The sequence below is a fragment of the Salminus brasiliensis genome, chromosome 9 (genome assembly GCF_030463535.1).
Source record: "Salminus brasiliensis chromosome 9, fSalBra1.hap2, whole genome shotgun sequence".
In the NCBI taxonomy this organism is placed as follows: Eukaryota; Metazoa; Chordata; class Actinopteri; order Characiformes; family Bryconidae; genus Salminus; species Salminus brasiliensis.
Genome location: NC_132886.1, coordinates 11,754,752 through 11,772,850, shown reverse-complemented (window position 1 = coordinate 11,772,850; position 18,099 = coordinate 11,754,752). Strand labels below are relative to the sequence as shown.

Here is an 18,099-nt window from a genome sequence, read left to right as displayed (position 1 = left end):
AGGTTCACATTATGTCTAAAAGTGAGAAACCGCAAAAATGAAGATACTAGGTTTTTGCGTGACAATATTGCGTGGAATGGAAATGCCTAAAAACTGCAATCTGATGTGTGGTACTGACCCCATACACTCTTTAACCCCAGACGTTCACTCTCATAACTACATTACTGTTTCATAGGCCCCATAATAGAACCCTGTGGGACTCCACAAGACATGCTGCACCAAATAGTTAATTCACACTAGTTTCTGCATTAAAATCAATAACTAAATAATAAACCTAGATTATAAAGGGTTCAAATCAAGGTGTGTCAAAGGTTTCTTTGAGCGATGCTATAGAAGAACCACTTTTGGTTCCATAAAGAACCATGTTTGTAATAAGAGATGTGAGAGTGTGAAGCTCTTTAGACCTTCAAAAAGGTTCTTTACTGTAATACATCTTTTTTTATGGAATCAAAAATGGTTCTCTTGTGGAACCCTCTAAAGCACCATTATGTTTAAGAGTGTGTAGTTTGTATCTTAGCATGCAAAGCTTTTTTTAGAAAAAGTCTGTGGGTTTGTGTTTTTCTGTACAATATAATATTATAACCTGGCTAATACAGCCCAATATATTTATTATTATTATTACTCATATTTATTTATTTACTTTCTTTAAGTGCCTTCAGCAATGTATTCTCAATGTTTCTCAATCCAGGCCATGTTTTTAACCTTGTGTGTTAGGAAGTGGGACAAAGTAAAAATGTGGAATAGTGAGTTGGGCTCTGTGAAAAGGGGATTAGAACTACTGCCCTGAACAAGGCAAAGTTAAAACAGACTAAAGAGAACTGTACGGAAGTGGACTTCTGTTTTGTGTTCCTGCAAATTTGTAGACATTATACTGCCCTCAAGTGGGCACAAAAAGAAAATGCCTGAGCTAAAGACTGTTACAAATTTTATTTACACAAATATACAACAGCACAAAGCCTTCAGTACATAAATCTGAACATCCTCAAAAAAATTAAATACTCCAAAACTGAAAACGAGTCATACAAATAAGGTATGCCTAAAAGGAACAACACAAACGTGTTCAGAAATACAGCATGCATAGGCACAGCAAATATTACTCTGTACTTCAAACAGCACATCAATACAAAATCTTCTTCAGGTTTTCTCAAACCTTTGGACACCTACACATACACAAGGTCATCAGGACTAGTTTCACAGACATACATCACTGCTTATCCCCACAGAGCACTGCTCTATACACTTTCTCTCAGCCAGTCTCCTTGCCATAGGGAGACAAGTGGGTAGAGTGCAGTCAATGTTGGGTCAGCTACTCCCACACCAGACTTTCCCTCAGCAGGTCTAGTCAATTGCCTGATTCCAATGCAGATGTGCAAACACCTCCTAGCCTCTTCCATTTCACAAAATCTATCCTGAATGATTATTTATTGTTTCAGAAACGTGCAGTTTCCTCAGCACTCTTAAAAACAAGATCTCAACAAAGATGCCACATTTAATTCCCTAAAGAACCTTTTAGTAAACAATGTGTTTATGAAGTTTAAAAGAACCTCCACATAATGTTTCTAAAAAAGGTTCTCAACTAATACCCCCCTCCCCTCCCTCCCAGAAATGCAACATTCAAGCCAGGCAATATTTAATTTTATCATCCCAAACAATTCAATCAAAGTTCCTTAACATTCAGGAGCTGTTAATGCAATTAAAACCAGGTCAGATTATCCCTGTATGATAGATCTGCCACTTGGAAGAAAAAAAAGGAGGCTCTTTCTTTACCTATGTAATGGAATCAGGCTGTTTGTACAGCTGCCTGTAAGTTTCTAAGCATTGGGGTAAAACACTTTAATGTGGATGGCAGAGTTGTTCCTCGTTCGCGTTAGCGGCTCCCCGGCTTCATCGGGGTCGTCTGGCTCCAGATCGTCTATCAGCTCTACGGTGGAAGTGTTTGCAGCCAGCTGCAGCGCCCCCTGGCTGAAAGCTTGTAGCTGCAGGGCGATGTTAATGGCCCGGTTAATGGCAAGTCCAAGACCGTGGATGCAGATTTCCTTGTGACCAGCACCGCCATCCAGCAGTTTCTGACACCTGGCCAGCTGGGCCTTGAAGTCGGTCTTCATGTTGATGTACACATCGTTGCGCCTCTTGGGCAGCTTCCTTGGCAGCCGCTTGCGGAGGGTGTACTCCACTGGGTCCATCTCAACAGTGCTGCCCTCAGGCGTTGAAAAACCCAGTGGGTTCTGAGATGCGGAGCCTGAGACTTGACTTCGTGGATCTGCCATCTCAGGGCTTCTGAAGAGGAATATTAGAGAGTTTATCTGACAGTGGAAACCTTTAGTGGCTAAACTGCTGATGTTTTTTCTTAAAGGTTCCTCATTTTTTATTGAAGGGTGTTCTTACATTTGTAAAATGTACCAGTTACTCCCAATTGATACAGTTCATATATGAAAAGTTTTAAATTGAGTGTTCGGTGATGCCGCACCTGACTGATTTTCTAATCAAGTATAATACACAGAAACCTATCAAAACATAGGTAATTTACACATATCAGCCTTAATGGCATAGTAATAAAACCTATGTAATTCTATGGGATAGATTGGGGTTGGACAATGTACATGTAAAAATCAATTATGACTATTTGGTTGTTCACAAATATCAAATGCTGGCCTTAGGGGGATATAAAATACAGGATTTTTTAAAAATTATTTTCTTTTAATATAAAAACAATTCAGGTGAGAAAGCTCAACATTAGCCATAGATAGATAAATAGATAGATAGATAACATTTGATATATATTAAGATTACAGCAACATGTAGACAGTGAAAATTGCAATAACACGGGAGCAGATTCAAATAAAATGAATATATACAGGAATAGAAATAATAGAAAATAAATACAGGGAGTGGTTAACATGGATAAAAAAACAAAATGAAAACGTCTACATGAACACAATGCAGTTTATTCAGGGTAGTATTGATAAAACTCCAGCTATAATCCACACACATACTTTTCCACTCCAGCCTAATCTGATCTGATCTAATCTGATCTGATCTGACCTGATCTGATCTGACCACGAGCACCAGCATTAGCAACATTACTCGCAGCAATGTTAGCTAACTAACTCTCAGGCTCATGTATGTCCTTTTTACAAGGCACAGATAACATTAAGGTTTAGTCAGTTCGCTTATTATTTAGGGTGGTATATAGGGTGGTATATAGGGTGGTATATAGGGTGGTACTAGTATGTCTCTGTCACACGCTGATCACCCATAATGCTGGAAAGCATAGCGAGCTGACCAAAACGTGACATGTGGTTACACTGTAGTTTTAGCTCTTTACACTTAACCGATCAGTAATAATCCATACCGTAGCAGAGATTTTGAGTAACTTATAAAATAAAATTAAATAAAACAGCAACACATAATGTAATAACAGACATACCTGTTCTGTTTGTGGGCTCGACACACCGCCTCACCGCAGAAGATGCCGGAAGAGCTTCCAGTTTTTCCGGAACTGATGTCTCCTTGTGTTCAATGATGTCCTGGTGCAAAATAGTGAAGCTGCAAAACAACAACCGAATCTCAAATGACTGCCAACTGTAAAAATACGACACTGTTGTGGCGTGAGAGCTATTTTTCAATAGTCTGTGTAGCCATTTGACTTTCGAGGCACATCTCTGTTTAAGTATTTGTGCCGCTGGAAGGTGTTTGCAGATTTGCAGTTTGTGGGATGGGAAAGCAGCATTACTAAGCTGCGTTTCCTGCCTGCACGTATGACTTAAAGATCAGCGGTCGCTCTATCGTAGCGAATAGTCTGACCTTAATGTACACATTTTTAACCTATGTAATATAAATTACATATTTTAATTGACATATTAATTAAAATTGGCACTATACATAAACCAAAAGGTACAAAACAAAAATGAATAACATAACATAAGGTACATAATGCTAACTCATTATTCTGTTAACTTCTGTAATAAAGGTAAATATAGTTGAATGGTGTCACATTGCAAAATATGAAATAATATTTTTTACTATAATAAATAATAAAACTGATCTACAATAAAAACATGTACGTTTTTGCGTTCGGCATTGATTTGAAGTCTTTTTTCTTTCATTTTGTAAACGCAGGTTTTTACCGTTTACTTTTTTTTTACATAAAAGAATATCACTTCATCTAAAGATTGGATATTTAGTCTATAGAAGTAAATAATCTGCATTTTCTGTCTGTAAATATGTACATTGCATATGCTTGTCCTTGTATACTCTACTTATTGCTTGTATATTGTGTGTATATTGTGAACTGTCTGTAACTGATATGTACATTGTCCATATATTGCATATAATACTAGAGAGACGGTCAGAACCAAATGCCTTACGTGTGTCAACATACTTGGCCAATAAATCGGATTCTTCGTGTGTTTGCATTGATTGCGTTGATTCTTTGCTCTTTTTACACATTAATGATGAATATCTAAAACTGGATATATGGCCAAGCAATTAACAATCGTCATAATTATGGTTGGCGTTGAGTTTTTGCACTTTTACACTTGTAAATATTGAGCATGTGATCAGCACTCTCAGCGAGTCCTGCTGTGGAGGCGTGTGCTCGCCTGCCCTTGCCGCCGGGGGCGCTGTAATCCTCTCCTCAGACGCATTCATATGGTACTCCAGTCCGTCGCCACAGAGTCACGTGGTCTCCGCCGAGCAGAACGGCCATCTTCCTAAAACACAAACAACAAGAGTAGCGAGCAGACGAGCTAGCAGCGCACCGTCGGAGAGAGCCAAACACATTTTATGTACATATTACACGCGGTTTGATGCGGATTATAACGCGATTCTTGAGGACGAGCACGTCGACAGTCAGAGACCACCCGGTCACATGCGCAGAAACCGAGACGACTGGAAATAATACGCATCTCTAGCTCCAGAAATAAAGGTGAGAGAGAGAGAGAGGGAGGGAGAGAGCGCCCCTCCTCTCCTTGAATGTTTTTGGGTTGGCTGGGTCTGTGAGAGCTAAGTTAGCTTAGCTAGGTTTGTAGCAGATTCGGGGGAGCACTTTGGGGTCTTCCTGGCCTCCGTGCTGTCGGCTAACCGGGGCATTAGGGCTGCTAACGTCGCGTTTGTCGGAGGGGGTGTGAGTAATGGAGACGGCGCTGGTGCTTTTCTAGGTGAAGGGGGTGGGGGTTGTGTTTGTAGCCGAGTGAGCTTTGGCCATGGTTGAAGGCCACGGTGAGCAGAGCAGTTGAGGAGGACGGGTGGCCTGCTGAAACAGCAGGGCTGGAGAGGGCTGGAGACGGTGTGTGTGGGGTGTGTGTGGAGGGTGTGCGGGCTGTGGTTTGTATTCTGATCTTTGTGAGGACTTGACTTGACCTGAATGGCTGGAGTAATACTGTAGCCAAGTAGCTAATGCTACACCCGGCCATGAACATAACCTCGGTGACTCGACGGGACTGTTTGACATCTTTTACCGTTGCTGAATGTTTTCACGTCTACACATGCCATGCTTTCCTGTTATTATGGGGTGTCATTTATTTGGTCCTTCCAATGGTCTAAATACAGGAACACATACACACACATGCGGATACCACCGCCCCCTTCTCTCTCTCTCTCTCTCTCTCTCTGTCTCTCTCTCTGTCTGTCTCTCTCTGTCTGTCTGTCTCTCTGTCTCTCTGTCTGTCTGTCTCTCTCTGTCTGTCTGTCTCTCTGTCTCTCTCTCTGTCTGTCTGTCTCTCTGTCTCTCTCTCTGTCTGTCTGTCTCTCTGTCTCTCTCTGTCTCTCTCTCTGTCTGTCTCTTTCTCTCTGTCTGTCTGTCTCTTTCTCTCTGTCTGTCTGTCTCTTTCTCTCTGTCTGTCTGTCTCTCTCTCTCTGTCTGTCTGTCTCTCTCTCTCTCTCTGTCTCTCTCTCTGTCTCTCTCTCTGTCTGTCTCTTTCTCTGTCTGTCTGTCTGTCTCTTTCTCTCTGTCTGTCTGTCTGTCTCTTTCTCTCTGTCTGTCTGTCTGTCTCTTTCTCTCTGTCTGTCTGTCTCTCTCTCTGTCTGTCTGTCTCTCTCTCTGTCTCTCTCTCTCTCTCTCTCTCTCTCTCTCTGTCTGTCTCTTTCTCTGTCTGTCTGTCTGTCTCTTTCTCTCTCTCTGTCTCTCTCTCTCTCTCTCTCTGTCTCTCTCTCGTTAGCTCCGTATTGGCCAGCTTTGTAGTCCACGTTTCCGGTCCACCTTAAATGCCGCAGCAGCCACGTTACGGTGTCCGCACAGGCTCTGAGTGCAATGCTGCGCCGCTTAAGGTGGACTGGATAATCTTCGCCTCTCCTTGCAGTCAGAGGTTTGTGTACTGGGGCTTGTTAGCCTATCTAAAGCACTGTCAACATGCAGGCCGTATTTAGATGCACTCTCTTCTACGGAGCAGTTCTCCATGTTGTTATTATTATTATTATTATTATTATGATCAGAATTCATCATTATTAATCTAGCTAAATGTGAGGGAAAGGAAGAAGAGGTTTCTCAATGTCCGGCTTTTACCCAATCGCATCGTACGAGCACCGTACCAGCAAAGCCAAATGTTGCAGCATGGCCAGATAAGCTGCCCCTGATGGGCCGCCATCGCACATTCACATCAACACGCTCTCAGTGAGTAAACGCTGCTGCTGGCCTCCTGCCTGCTGCCCAGCCACTCTCCTGCTGCTCACTGCCAGTGTTTAAAGGTAGCTGAGGGAGCCTGGCCTTTAAACGGACGGCTGCAGGTCTAGGGATGCCCTTACAAAAGCCTATAGTAAAACTTAAAGAAAATATGATGCTATATGGTGATGTATGAGACCTCATTAACACTGTACTGTATAACATCTCTCTAACAGTCGGATTTATCATAGTTTGTGAAATGTATGTGCTATTTCCTTTTTGCTCAGTTATATGTACTATTAAACCGTGTGGTATATTTGCTTTCAAATTCTTGCGTAAAGTATATTTGAACGGTAAATTATTTTACAGCTGTCCAGATTTATGTGGAAAGCAGTCTGAATTTTGCTGAGATACTAAATGTAGTGATGATTTAGCTCTTTAATTTCTTTCCTTTATTGGTTTGCATTGGTTTCAGGACCTGCCTTCTTGGTGATCAGTCACGGCTCTGTCTTTTGAGGTGTATTATTTAGCTTTGTACTCCAAAACGATATGAAATGAGGAGAATAGAGAATAGCTGCGGCTACTGTGCTGGTGGATGCTGGATGTTCGAGCTGCTCTTTTTTTGTTGCTACTACTCAGGTCGTCTTTTAGAAACTTTAAAACCAAGGGTCGCGCCAATCCAATACTCCGTATCAGCTTGATGCTTGTTGAACTCATTGGATCTGATGTTGGAAGGAGAAAAAAGTATAAGTATCTGATCCATTACTCTAAATTATGAAGGAAATGCATGGTTCAAGACTGCTGGTGCTGGTAGTCTAGGATTCATAACTCAGAGATACAGGTTATTGTAAGCAACGATACTCACCCTATCAAACCCTATCTGTTTTTAGCAGCAACTCTAAATGCGGAGGTGAATTAAACTGATGATCAGAATGTGGTCGGGTTTGTGCAAATATCTAAATTCTGTAATATTTACGTCTCAAATTCAGCCTAGAATCTCCTGAAAATAACAGGCGTTCTTATAAAATCTGGAATTCTTAGTCAAATAAAGTTACATCCCGCTATTTAAAAAATCACACATGATTGACCTGGGGGGGCTAAAGGCTTAGAGAGGGAAAAGGATGGTATCGGATTGCTGTTGGTATTGGCAGAGACTCAAGGTTGCAATGTACACATGAAAAAGTGGTAATGTGCCGCCCCTAGTTTAGGTTACCTATCTCACATCTGTATAATCAACATGATAATGCTTCATGTAGGGGTGCATTATAACATCAGGCTTAAGCAGGCCTAGATATTTGCTTAAACATTTATTTTGACAGCGTTTTTAGATTTGGCTGGTGCTCCAACCCAGTGTTTGATGATTTATTTTGCGCCAGAAGAGCAGTATGTTTAGTTGATGCTGAGCTGCAGAACTAAAATATATGCTTTTATGTTTTTACAGATTCTTTTGCTACTTTCTTCTGTTATACTAACCTAGATGGACAGAGTCCCAACTTCTACCTTTTGTACGTGCTAATATCTTGGCATTGGCACATAAGTGGCGCACATATTGGATATCTGTGCTGGTCTGAGATTCTCATATCTGTGAATCCCCAGTTTAATGCTGAGAATTTTGTGAGGGATGGAATGTGAGGGGATAAGAGAGAGAGAGAGGGAGAGAGCCTACAGTACTCCAGGAGAAAGTTCATGGCCACCGTCGGAGCAGTACACAGATCAGTCCACCCTCACTGGTGTGGTGAATGTTTATGTAAGTTCAGGATTTCACTTGCAAACATGTTCTGGTTGTCTTCCTTCTGCAGTAACAGTGCTGAGACTAGGCCTGAGCAGAACAGGCGAAATGCGTTAGAGCTGGGCAATATGACGATATTTTATTGTATCGTGGTGTGGAACATACTGCAGATGTACTGCGCTTTATATATATATATATATATATATACACATACATACACACACACACACACAGTATACCTTTGGTAGTGGTGAATCATGCTGTTGTCTTGCTTCATCAGGAACAGGATCAGAGTCGGGGGAGTTTCAACAGCGGAAGTTTCTGATTTGTTGGCATTTGTAGTTCATTTATTTTGTGATGATGGGCATTGCTCTGATCTTGTCTAGAGTCTAGAATTTCAGACCGTCACAGACAAGCTGTTTTCCTCTCCGTGGCCAAAAATAACTTCTGTGATTTGCTTCTCTCTCTTTGTGCTGAGTGTGAAGAGTAGTGGTGTTATTTTCATGATATCATCATTATTATTATTGTCTATATAAGTGCTCATTAGCTAAAAGGTTATTTATTCTGCTGCAGTAAGTCATTCTAATGCTTTCCTGTGTGTCGTAAGTAGCATTAGTGATACACTGAGACAACACAGAACCATTGCATATATGATGAAGAAAAAAAGAAAGGGGAAAAAAAGAGAGAGACCACTAACAGAGAGCCTGTCCGCAACAGCTAGTGTAAAAATATTGCATAGCAACATGAAGCATCTCCATATTCTCCATATTCCATATACATAATGAGAGCAGATTTGATGAAGTTATACTTTCTAAGTCTCTAAAGCGCGATCTGCTCTACCTCCAGTGTAGTCCGATGTGTTCGAGACACAGCGAGACGTTTCTGTTGAACAGACCCTATATAAGGCTACAGGCTAGGTGTAATTTTAATCCCGGTGGTCAGTTACGCTATGTGCAGTACAGTCACGTAGGTTGTGACCCCAGTCATCATGAAACTTAGTCCTCGTTGTTGGTTTGCACACAATCAAGCACAACTGAAAATAGCGATCTTGTGTTTCTCAGAGTTCATATACGGAGTAATTCAACCCCCATTGCAAAGTAGGCTTATTTGCAAAATTGACAATTTTAGCTGTTTGCAACAAACACCATCAAACAAGACCACTTTAAGTAGTTCAACACAACTAATTAACAAGTATTTTCTCTGAATGTACTCAAAATGCAATACTTTCAATGACGACTGCAGTGTCAGAATTATTCGCCCCCTTCATGACCGGTGTCTTCAGTACTCAGTAATCCCCCAAACCTGAACCTGACCACAGCCACACACCAGCTTCTGACCGCGCTCCGGAGGAATCTTAGGGAGCTAACCTCCAGTTCACTAGTATTTTGTCGTTTGCTGCTGCAACCACCTTCTGCAAATCCCAAGAGCTGAAAGTTTGTACATTGTGCCAATAAACGTGATTAGAAATGTGGGCTGAGTCATTTCGATTGCAGCGGTGGCCACTTTAGATCAGACATGTTCTGAATAGGTTCTATTAGGGAGCTGCACGCACTTGCTGTTTACCTTCTTCCTCTTATTGCTCACACTGGTATGGCTTCTTAGGCAACATTGTGGGTACATTTGAGTAATACAGTCTTGTGCATATCTGCTCAAACACACTTTTTTTTTTTTTGCCTAATATTTCCTGTCAGTGTTTGAAGTGTATTGTTTATGTTGGAAGTTGGATGCATCAGAATAACTTGCCCTGGTTTGTATTTTGAAAATATTGCATGACTCATGCTGGAATAAGTGTGTGTGTGTGTGTGTTTGGCTCAGGTGCCAACTTTTTTCACTCAGTAGGCTTCAGTAAAAAAAAAAAGTGTACTTCAAAAAGTGGCAGAATTCAGATTTCTTTTATCTAAATAAACTGAATTTTCAATAACAAGCTCATTTCACTCAGTTGGGTGTGTGATTATTGGGATTGTATAAAATAGGTGTGTTTTGGTTTTTTATTTTTTTAAGTAGGGCTGCACCTTTTTTGTAGATTATTTGAATCATCAAATGATTCCTTTTTTTTTTTTTTTTTTTTGACTGGAATATTTCTTATTCTTTCGAAAAAATATTATTTGATTATTATTATAATTTTTTATTTTTATTTTTTTTTTATATTTTACTTTTATTTTGAAAAAGTTCAAAATAAGGGTTTACTTATTAAGTGCAAAACTGCAGGTTTAAACAAGACCTTTCAGCATAACGGTCAGCAGTGCAGTGGGGTGTGTGATCGACTATACAGTATTTATGCCATTACCTACACAAAGACGTGTGCTTATGTGTAATAATGGCTAAATACAGTCATTCCATATGGTTTAATATCCTGTCAAGCACAAACACACACACACTGGCAACACTGACCAACTCCGTGCTGTTTGACTGTCTGTGATCAGTGGGTGTTCACACTGGGGTCTGTGTTTTTTGTTTGTTTGTTTGTTTTTTAAAATAACATATAACAAATAAAGTGCTCTGGGTCAGCAATTTGTTGTTGTTGCGTAATGTAATATTATCAGATTTGAAAAGGGGATCTTGTAGCTTTACTTTCACCCAGGTGTCTGTGCATTCCCAAAAATCCTTAACAAATAGACACGGGTCCGTTTCCTTCGTTTTTCCTCGTTTCTACTGTGTGGGAAAGAGCAGCGTCCAGCTACAACTACAACTCTGGTGTCAAAGTACGTGGTTGCCAGTGTTGGTGGTGCAAAAGAGGTAAGAACACCAAGCAGTGCAGATGCAGCACTAGATATGAACCAGCCTTTAACTTAAATAGACAGCAGTTAAGGTGGGTTTGCTGTTTCTGGCGGCCCGTTGTCTAGAATGGTCTTCTCTAAAGGTGCGAGTGCATTGTGCGAGTGCTGCTGTGGTATGCCTTCAAAACTTTGGCCAGTTTACAAGCCATTTTTTTGCTTTGTGTCTAATGCTTTTGATACCTTGGGTCGTATTATTTACGTATTATTTGAAAAACCTATTTCCCAACTGAGTCGGACTCTGCCGCAGCCCTGCTCGCGTTCTAAACCTGTAGATTTGAATGATGCCGACCGGACTGGAGCCAGAAACGACTGACTTTGAGTGAATGAGACCTCCCTGCCACCCCGATGATGTACGCCATGCATGTGGGAGCGTAAACACACCAGACAATGAGGAGAGATTAATACAGAACAATTTTCCAGGCAAGCTTTGGATTCTGTGTTTAAGAATGTCGAAAGCAACCTTTGAAAAGCTGTACGTCATGGTCGGACCATCCGTAGCGCCAGACGTTTCCAGTCAACTGATAAGGCGCATCAAGATGTGCGGCTTAATGCGTCATTGTTTAATCGAAAAACCCTTTTTCCATCACTCTTTTGGTATTTTGGATTTAGCAGTATTCTAACTTTTCTGATCCAGATTTCTAACTATAAATCAATTCTCTGACTGAGACCAAAATGTAAGAAATGTACGTTCTACATGTGCTTATCAACACTGTTTTAAGTGTGTGAGTAAGTAAATCTGTAGGTACGTCCTACCTCTAGTACCGTACACAGTGTCTGCATCAGGGCATTATGCAAGCTTGGCAGTAACAGTGCAGTGCGACTAACGCTGACCCCACTGATCTTTCATGGGATGTTGCTTTTTGGACTGTTCACCACTAAAGAGACCTAATTTTTCAGTGTGTTGAACTGTAGCATTGGAAACTGGGTTGTACCCTTGTTGAAAGTTTGGATTTCACTGAATGTTGAGTTCATCTTTTTAAACATGGACAGCTGTAGTGTTACTTGTACTGTAATTGACAACCCACCTTCGTAGAACGGGTGATTTTTATATATGTATTTTTTTTCCTTCTCGTTCGCGCTGATCTGCAGTTCACAGTAAGTTGACCGGCTAATGCTCAAGAGCGTATTACAGCAGCCTTTTTCACTTTTTTGTGGTGTTCTGAATGAAGTGGTCTGCTTTATAAGCTGAGTAATGGTAATTGGATAGCTTGCTGCCCAGTGCTGCCAACCAGCCCTTGTGGTGTGAGGTGTTTTTTGTTTTTGTTGTTTAGGGTTGGGAACTTACTTGATTTAGCTTAAAATGACCATGTGGTATCATTGTAGCGAGAGATTAGCTGGAAAAGTTGTGGTCCTGCAAATGGGATGAAAACAAACCAGCTTTGGCGACACTTGATATTCATTCTACGCTAGAGGTTTGTGCTCCCACGGGATCCACTTAAATGTCTTGTGGTACGCTGGAGTGGGTGGTTAACCAGCCCAGCGAAAGCAGAAAATCAGGACAACACATGCATGTAGAGAAATCCCACAGATTAGGCCTAATAAATGACATTATTGTGGGCTACGTCCAAAATTCCACAATTTCATTTTTTTAATTATCATTTGTTAATATTTTTGTTATGTAAAAAAAAAAAAAAAAAAAAAAGCGTGCCACCATTAGTAATGCTTTTGTTTATGTGGTATGTAGAGTTTAGGTGTGTGTGTGTGTGTGTGTGTGTGTGTGTGTGTGTGTGTGTGTGTGTGTGTGTGTGTGTGTGTGTGTGTGTGTGTCGAGACAGAAATGGTCAGACAAGCCTAGCTTGGCTGCACCACCATCACTTGTGTGGCATTCTGTCCTGGCACTGATATGGTGGAACGAAGGTCCCCTGTGTGTCCGAAAGGCCGAGTCACTCTCGGTCTTCAACCACTGACTGAAGACACACCTCTTCCAGGGCTCTTCTTTGGCAAAGTGTAGTGCTGAGTATTATGGCCTCCATACTGACTTTAGTAATTAGTAGTGTCGGAGCTTCGAGGTATCTTTTGGATTCTAGCTGATACAAATAAGCCAAGATTTTTTTTTTTTTTTTTTTTGAAAACGGTGAAGCACTTTTGTGAGCTGCTCTGGATAAGAGTGTCTGCTAAATGCCTTAAATGTAAATGTATTTGCCATTCCACTCTCTGTGGTACAGACGATGATGACGATGCTGATGATGATGGTTTGATCAAGAGTCTAAATAGGTAGGATGTCTAGTAAATATTTCAGGTAAGCTCAGTTGTTTTGGATGTAAACAGTAGAATCACATGGAGGGTTTATTGTGATAGCAGTTGCCTTCCTGCCTGAATGACATCAAGTTATCTGCCAAGCTAGCAACATACCAAATTGGCAAACAAGAATTCAGGGAACTGTGTGCAGTTTGGACAGGCAGACATCATTGTGTGGGAAGTCTCTGTTATGATTCCCTTTTTAAAGGGCAACCTCAGGTCCCAGCGGAAGGTCTCAGACTTCAGATGAAATGGCTTTTAGTCTTGAGAAAGTAGTGTCATGGCTCAGCTTTTGGACAAAAGACATCAGGTTAAATGGCCGCAGGCACAGCAGCCTCAGATGGTAGTCATTTCTCTTCTATTAGATTATTTACGGGGATTCGCACTCCGCCTGTCTGATGGCCTAGTGTATATAAAAGAAATTTGGTAGCCTGAGATATATATTATAAATAATATTGTTATAAGATCTAATGGACTTTTAGGTTGCTTTCACACCTACCATGTTGGGTTGTTGTTTTTTTTTGTTTTTGTTTTGTTTTGTTCAGAGACTTTTAAGTTCAGGTCTAAACCAAAATTGCAGGTGTAAAAGGTACCTATGTAACTTTGAATAGCAGCAGTTAGCAGAAAAGGTTCTGATTAGTTAAGTGAGGCTTTCAGTTCAGTAGGTTCTTCATTAGATACCTGTCAGCAGCTGATGTTTAACCTTAATACATGTTAATACACCTTTATGGTATATTTAAAATTTTGGTCAGATAGAGGGGGTCTTAGTCAGAAGCAAACTGAACCATGATTAGTTTATTAGTTGTTTTTTTGTTTGTTTTTTTTATATAAAGATGGTTCAGACATTTGGACCAATTGTTGTACCACCATCACCCATTAAACAGTCCATGACAAGCACATTCATTTGGCAAATTGGAGCTAGCCTTGAGTACTGCACTTGAAGTTGGTGCTGCTGGTAATAATACTGTAATATCAGCAGTTTAGCAGGATAAAATTAGTCTGTTCATTCATTTAATTATTATTATTTTTTATTTTTTGGGAAAGGATACCTTCCGTGTTGACAGCACGGTGACATCAGATGCACTTCCTTCTGCAGAGCAAATAGTGTTGTGTATAGGGAGACGCAGCCCACATAGGTGATGACTACAGGACTTTTTAAAAGTTAAAAAGTTAAAAAAAAGTTCATTAAAAAGTTCTTTAGTTTAATTTGCCGTGTGAAATCAAAACACAATGTAACAAAAAACATGAACCTTGGTTTGGACCTTCAGGTCAGAAATATGTGAAAATGCCCATAGCAGTTAAATGATGATTAGTACTTTGCAGTAATGACTAATGATTAATGTTATTTTATTTATTTATTTATTTATTTTGTTGTTTCTCCAGGCACCCCACCAAAGAATTTTGCGTCCTTGATCTAGATTTAGGATTTGTTGCATTTAATACTGAGAGTTAGAACCACAACAATAATGTCTTAACTCTTCTTATTTGTTTAATGGCTTTGTAATGCAAAATAAAATGCGGCTTTGACACATTTAGACTAGATATACATTCATCCCAAGCGTTCTTTGTCTTTGCCTATAAGCAGACTCCTTCAGTAGTAGAAAAACACACAGTGCTGATCTGTGTTGCTTAGATATCTCTGTTGCCATGATGTATACAGATGCAGTATCTCAACCCTTGGGATCATTTTTTCCATGTCTTTGTTGATTGGCCCACTGTTCTCTATAGGAGTCTGAAATGCTATATATATATATATATATATATATATATATATATATATATATATATATATATATATATATATATATATATAATTTTTTTTTTTTTTTTTTTTTTTTTTTTTTTTTTTTTTTTTTTTTTTGCTCATGCTTGGCTTCATGAGCTTTAATTATTTGCCATAATTGTTCAAATAAAGGTATGAATTGTGTGATACAATAACTAAGTAGTGAAGGTTGTGGATCAGTTAGCAAATTAAGTAAAGAATGTTTGTTGTGGTGGTGGTCGTGGATCAGAGGGTGGGACGGGGAGTTGCTATTTGATGGTGGTGGTAGCGGTTAGGGCAAAACCGTATGATATAAAAATACTATATCACAATATTTATCACAATACATGTAACCACAGACATCAGTAGCAACAGATTCATAAAAACTACTAATCAAATATTCACCCGTACTACATACAGTGATTTTTGCTCAACATCTGCTGAATGTCATCTCATTAAACATGCCTAATTACCCTGTCTGTTATGAAACCTGTAGTTGCTCAGTGTTTTTTAAGCACTAATTCTCGATATGATTAGAATAGCAGCATACTGTGTATCTCAGTAGCAGATTGTATCACAATACGATAAAATATTGTTTTATTGCCCAGCTCTAGAAGCGGTGGTGGGAATGGTTGTTTTGTTTTGTTTTTTGGTGGTGGTGGTGGTTGTGGGTCGGGTGGTAATGGTGGTGGTAGTTGTTTAATAATCAGAATGGTGGTTGTGGGTCATTGTGGTGGTCATTTTGGATCAGAGGGGTGGTTGTGGTATTTCACAGAACAGGATTACTCAGATTAGCCAGATACCTTGAGCCCAGCGTCTAGCCTGTGCAATTCGAGATGAGCTATTGGGCAGTCCTCTGCTTTTTAAAATGTGATTTTCAGACTAGCTTAGAAATCCTGCTTTATGGATTACTCCCATGATCAGCTTTTTTTTATTCATAGTCTTTCTGCCGGTTCCTGAGCAGGTCATGTTATAAGAGAGGGTTGCCATAGTGGCTGAGCGATATTTTTAGCCACATGTATGATTTTATTCAGCATTGTTCAATGGACTTCATCATAAATTACCAGGCTGGATGTTGTACACTGCCAGAACTAGGGCCACCATTGTTGCACATTCATAAACATGGAAGTGGTTGATTTTCAAGTTCTTATTTTTATTTTCCCCCCAGTATAGACCTGACGTTTACAGTTGTTATTTTTAGGCTAATTGACTAACTTGCTCGAAACAATGAAGCACATTAAATAAGTGTGTTGAATTTGTCAGATGTTCATGTCCTCACTGATTCCTGTTCTCTTCTCTGTTGATTGCAGAGGTTAAAGAAGAACCATCTGAGAGTGAGGGTTGCCTTTTGGGGTCCTGGTCATACAGCGTTTCAGCCAGAGCCAGAGAAAAGGAGGGAGTGGGAGAGAAGAGGAGGCAGGGAGGACGGAGGAAGAGAGTCGCGGTCACCTGCTTTGGACGGCTGCGTTGCCAGCTGATCTGATTTTGTTTTCTGTTTCTAGCATTCGATTATCGCAACTGCACTTGGGTTTTAACGTCAGTATCAAAGTTTTGCTGTTATCAGACAGTGATTGGTATTAGTCTTGAATTTTATTTTTTCCATCATTTTTCTGACTCAAAGGGGTTTTTTTCTTTTGTTTTGTATGTTTTTATTTGTTTGAGGTATTCTTGTTTTTTGGGTTTTTCTGGACTGTGAACAGGAGTTTTCACATCACGTTTGATCTTTTGACCTTTTTTTTTTTACCTCCTGGACACACCCAGTATAAGGCAGCTATTTCCCTACTCTTTCTCAAGTTTGGAAATCTTAACACAGACATACCTTCACACACAACACACGCACACTCGCGCACACCACTCAGCCTTCTCACCTAAGCCTGGTCCAGCCTAGTCTCGCCTGCTCCGCTCCTCTGGACAGGGTAAGAAGTTTGTGTGTGTGTGTTTGTGTGTGTGTGTTTGTGTGTGTGTGTGTGTTTTACAAGCTGAGGTTGTGTTTATTGTAATAATGTGTTGACTGTAATACACTATTTAGTAATAAAAGTTACTAAATGGTTCTTGGTTTGATTGTATGGTTCTAGGTAAAGCTTTTAAGTTGGGTGATTAATTAATTATGATATTTTATTATCTTTGTTTCAGATTTATCACATATACACTGTGCCTAAATGTTTGTGGACACCACTTCTAATGAATGCATACAGCTGCGCTCACACAGCTTAATAAACATGAATCTATTGGCCTATTAGAGGTATAAAGTCCCCATCCCTGAACTGTGGAGCATTCCAGCTGTGTTCTCTGGAACGATGATGATGCTCTATCTAATATTTCTGGGATGAGTTAGGGCTTTGGGGATGGGGTGGGGCAGTGGTCATCCTTTTTTATATATATATATATATATATATATATATATATATATATATATATATATATATATCAACTCTATTCTGTCTCTACTGTCCAGGGATAGATAGCTATATAATGTTTATATTTATTTATTTATTTTAATATAAATACCCTTGATAAAATAACTCTCAATAAGGGCTGGAATTTGAAGAATTTTTAGCAGATTAGTAGTCAGCTACCCAAGTGTGATGCTGCCCCAGTGTAACTAAACACCACCTGTACTAAGATACAGTAAATGTTATTTCAATGGGATATTCCATCAAGTTCATAAGATTCCACTTATCATGAAATGCTGACTTGAGACCTGCAGAATTGCATTGTTAAAAAGTGATGAACCGCAAAAATAGAGATAGAAGGTTTTTGCATGATTACAATGACCGAATCACACATTAGTTGTGAATGATTTTATTTTTTGCACTCAAGCATAATGCTTGTTTTCACTAGTGCATCAAAGGGGTTTTCTGTTATCCCAGTGACAAGATCATGATGGCATGGTTCATTTTTAACATTAGATGGTTGTTAGACATGTATAAAAACTTGGCTTGTGAGCTATCTGCTGATCGGTTGTTCAACGAAATCAGTTTTCACTCATGGGGTG

The 18,099-nt window shown here is 39.8% G+C and overlaps 2 protein-coding genes across 4 annotated transcripts in view; one reads left to right on the top strand and one right to left on the bottom strand.

Annotated features, from left to right (window-relative positions):
- Positions 1 to 912: 912 nt before the first annotated feature.
- On the bottom strand, positions 913 to 4,942 carry pop7 (POP7 homolog, ribonuclease P/MRP subunit). 2 transcript variants are annotated; one of them, XM_072687416.1, is made up of 3 exons: positions 4,602 to 4,942; positions 3,428 to 3,546; positions 913 to 2,277 (listed from the first exon to the last, which is right to left on the bottom strand). In XM_072687416.1, exon 3 carries the CDS (start codon positions 2,265 to 2,267, stop codon positions 1,812 to 1,814), a length of 456 nt encoding a protein of 151 aa, XP_072543517.1. In that variant the 5' UTR covers positions 2,268 to 2,277; positions 3,428 to 3,546; positions 4,602 to 4,942; the 3' UTR covers positions 913 to 1,811. The 2 variants fall into 2 exon arrangements, with proteins under 2 accessions (XP_072543517.1, XP_072543518.1); XM_072687417.1 differs by having other exon boundaries at positions 913 to 2,274.
- gigyf1a (GRB10 interacting GYF protein 1a) overlaps positions 4,720 to 18,099 on the top strand; it is a 34,418-nt gene continuing 21,038 nt past the window's right edge. For both annotated transcript variants that reach the window (XM_072687415.1, XM_072687414.1), the window contains exons 1-2: positions 4,720 to 4,927; positions 16,415 to 17,020. The gene's annotated coding sequence lies outside the window, so the exon portion shown is untranslated. The remainder of the gene's footprint in view (positions 4,928 to 16,414; positions 17,021 to 18,099) is intronic.

Coding starts and splice junctions, on each gene's coding strand:
- pop7 (XM_072687416.1), bottom strand. CDS start 2,267: ATGGCAGATCCACGAAGTCAAGTCTCAGGCTCCGCATCTCAGAACCCA.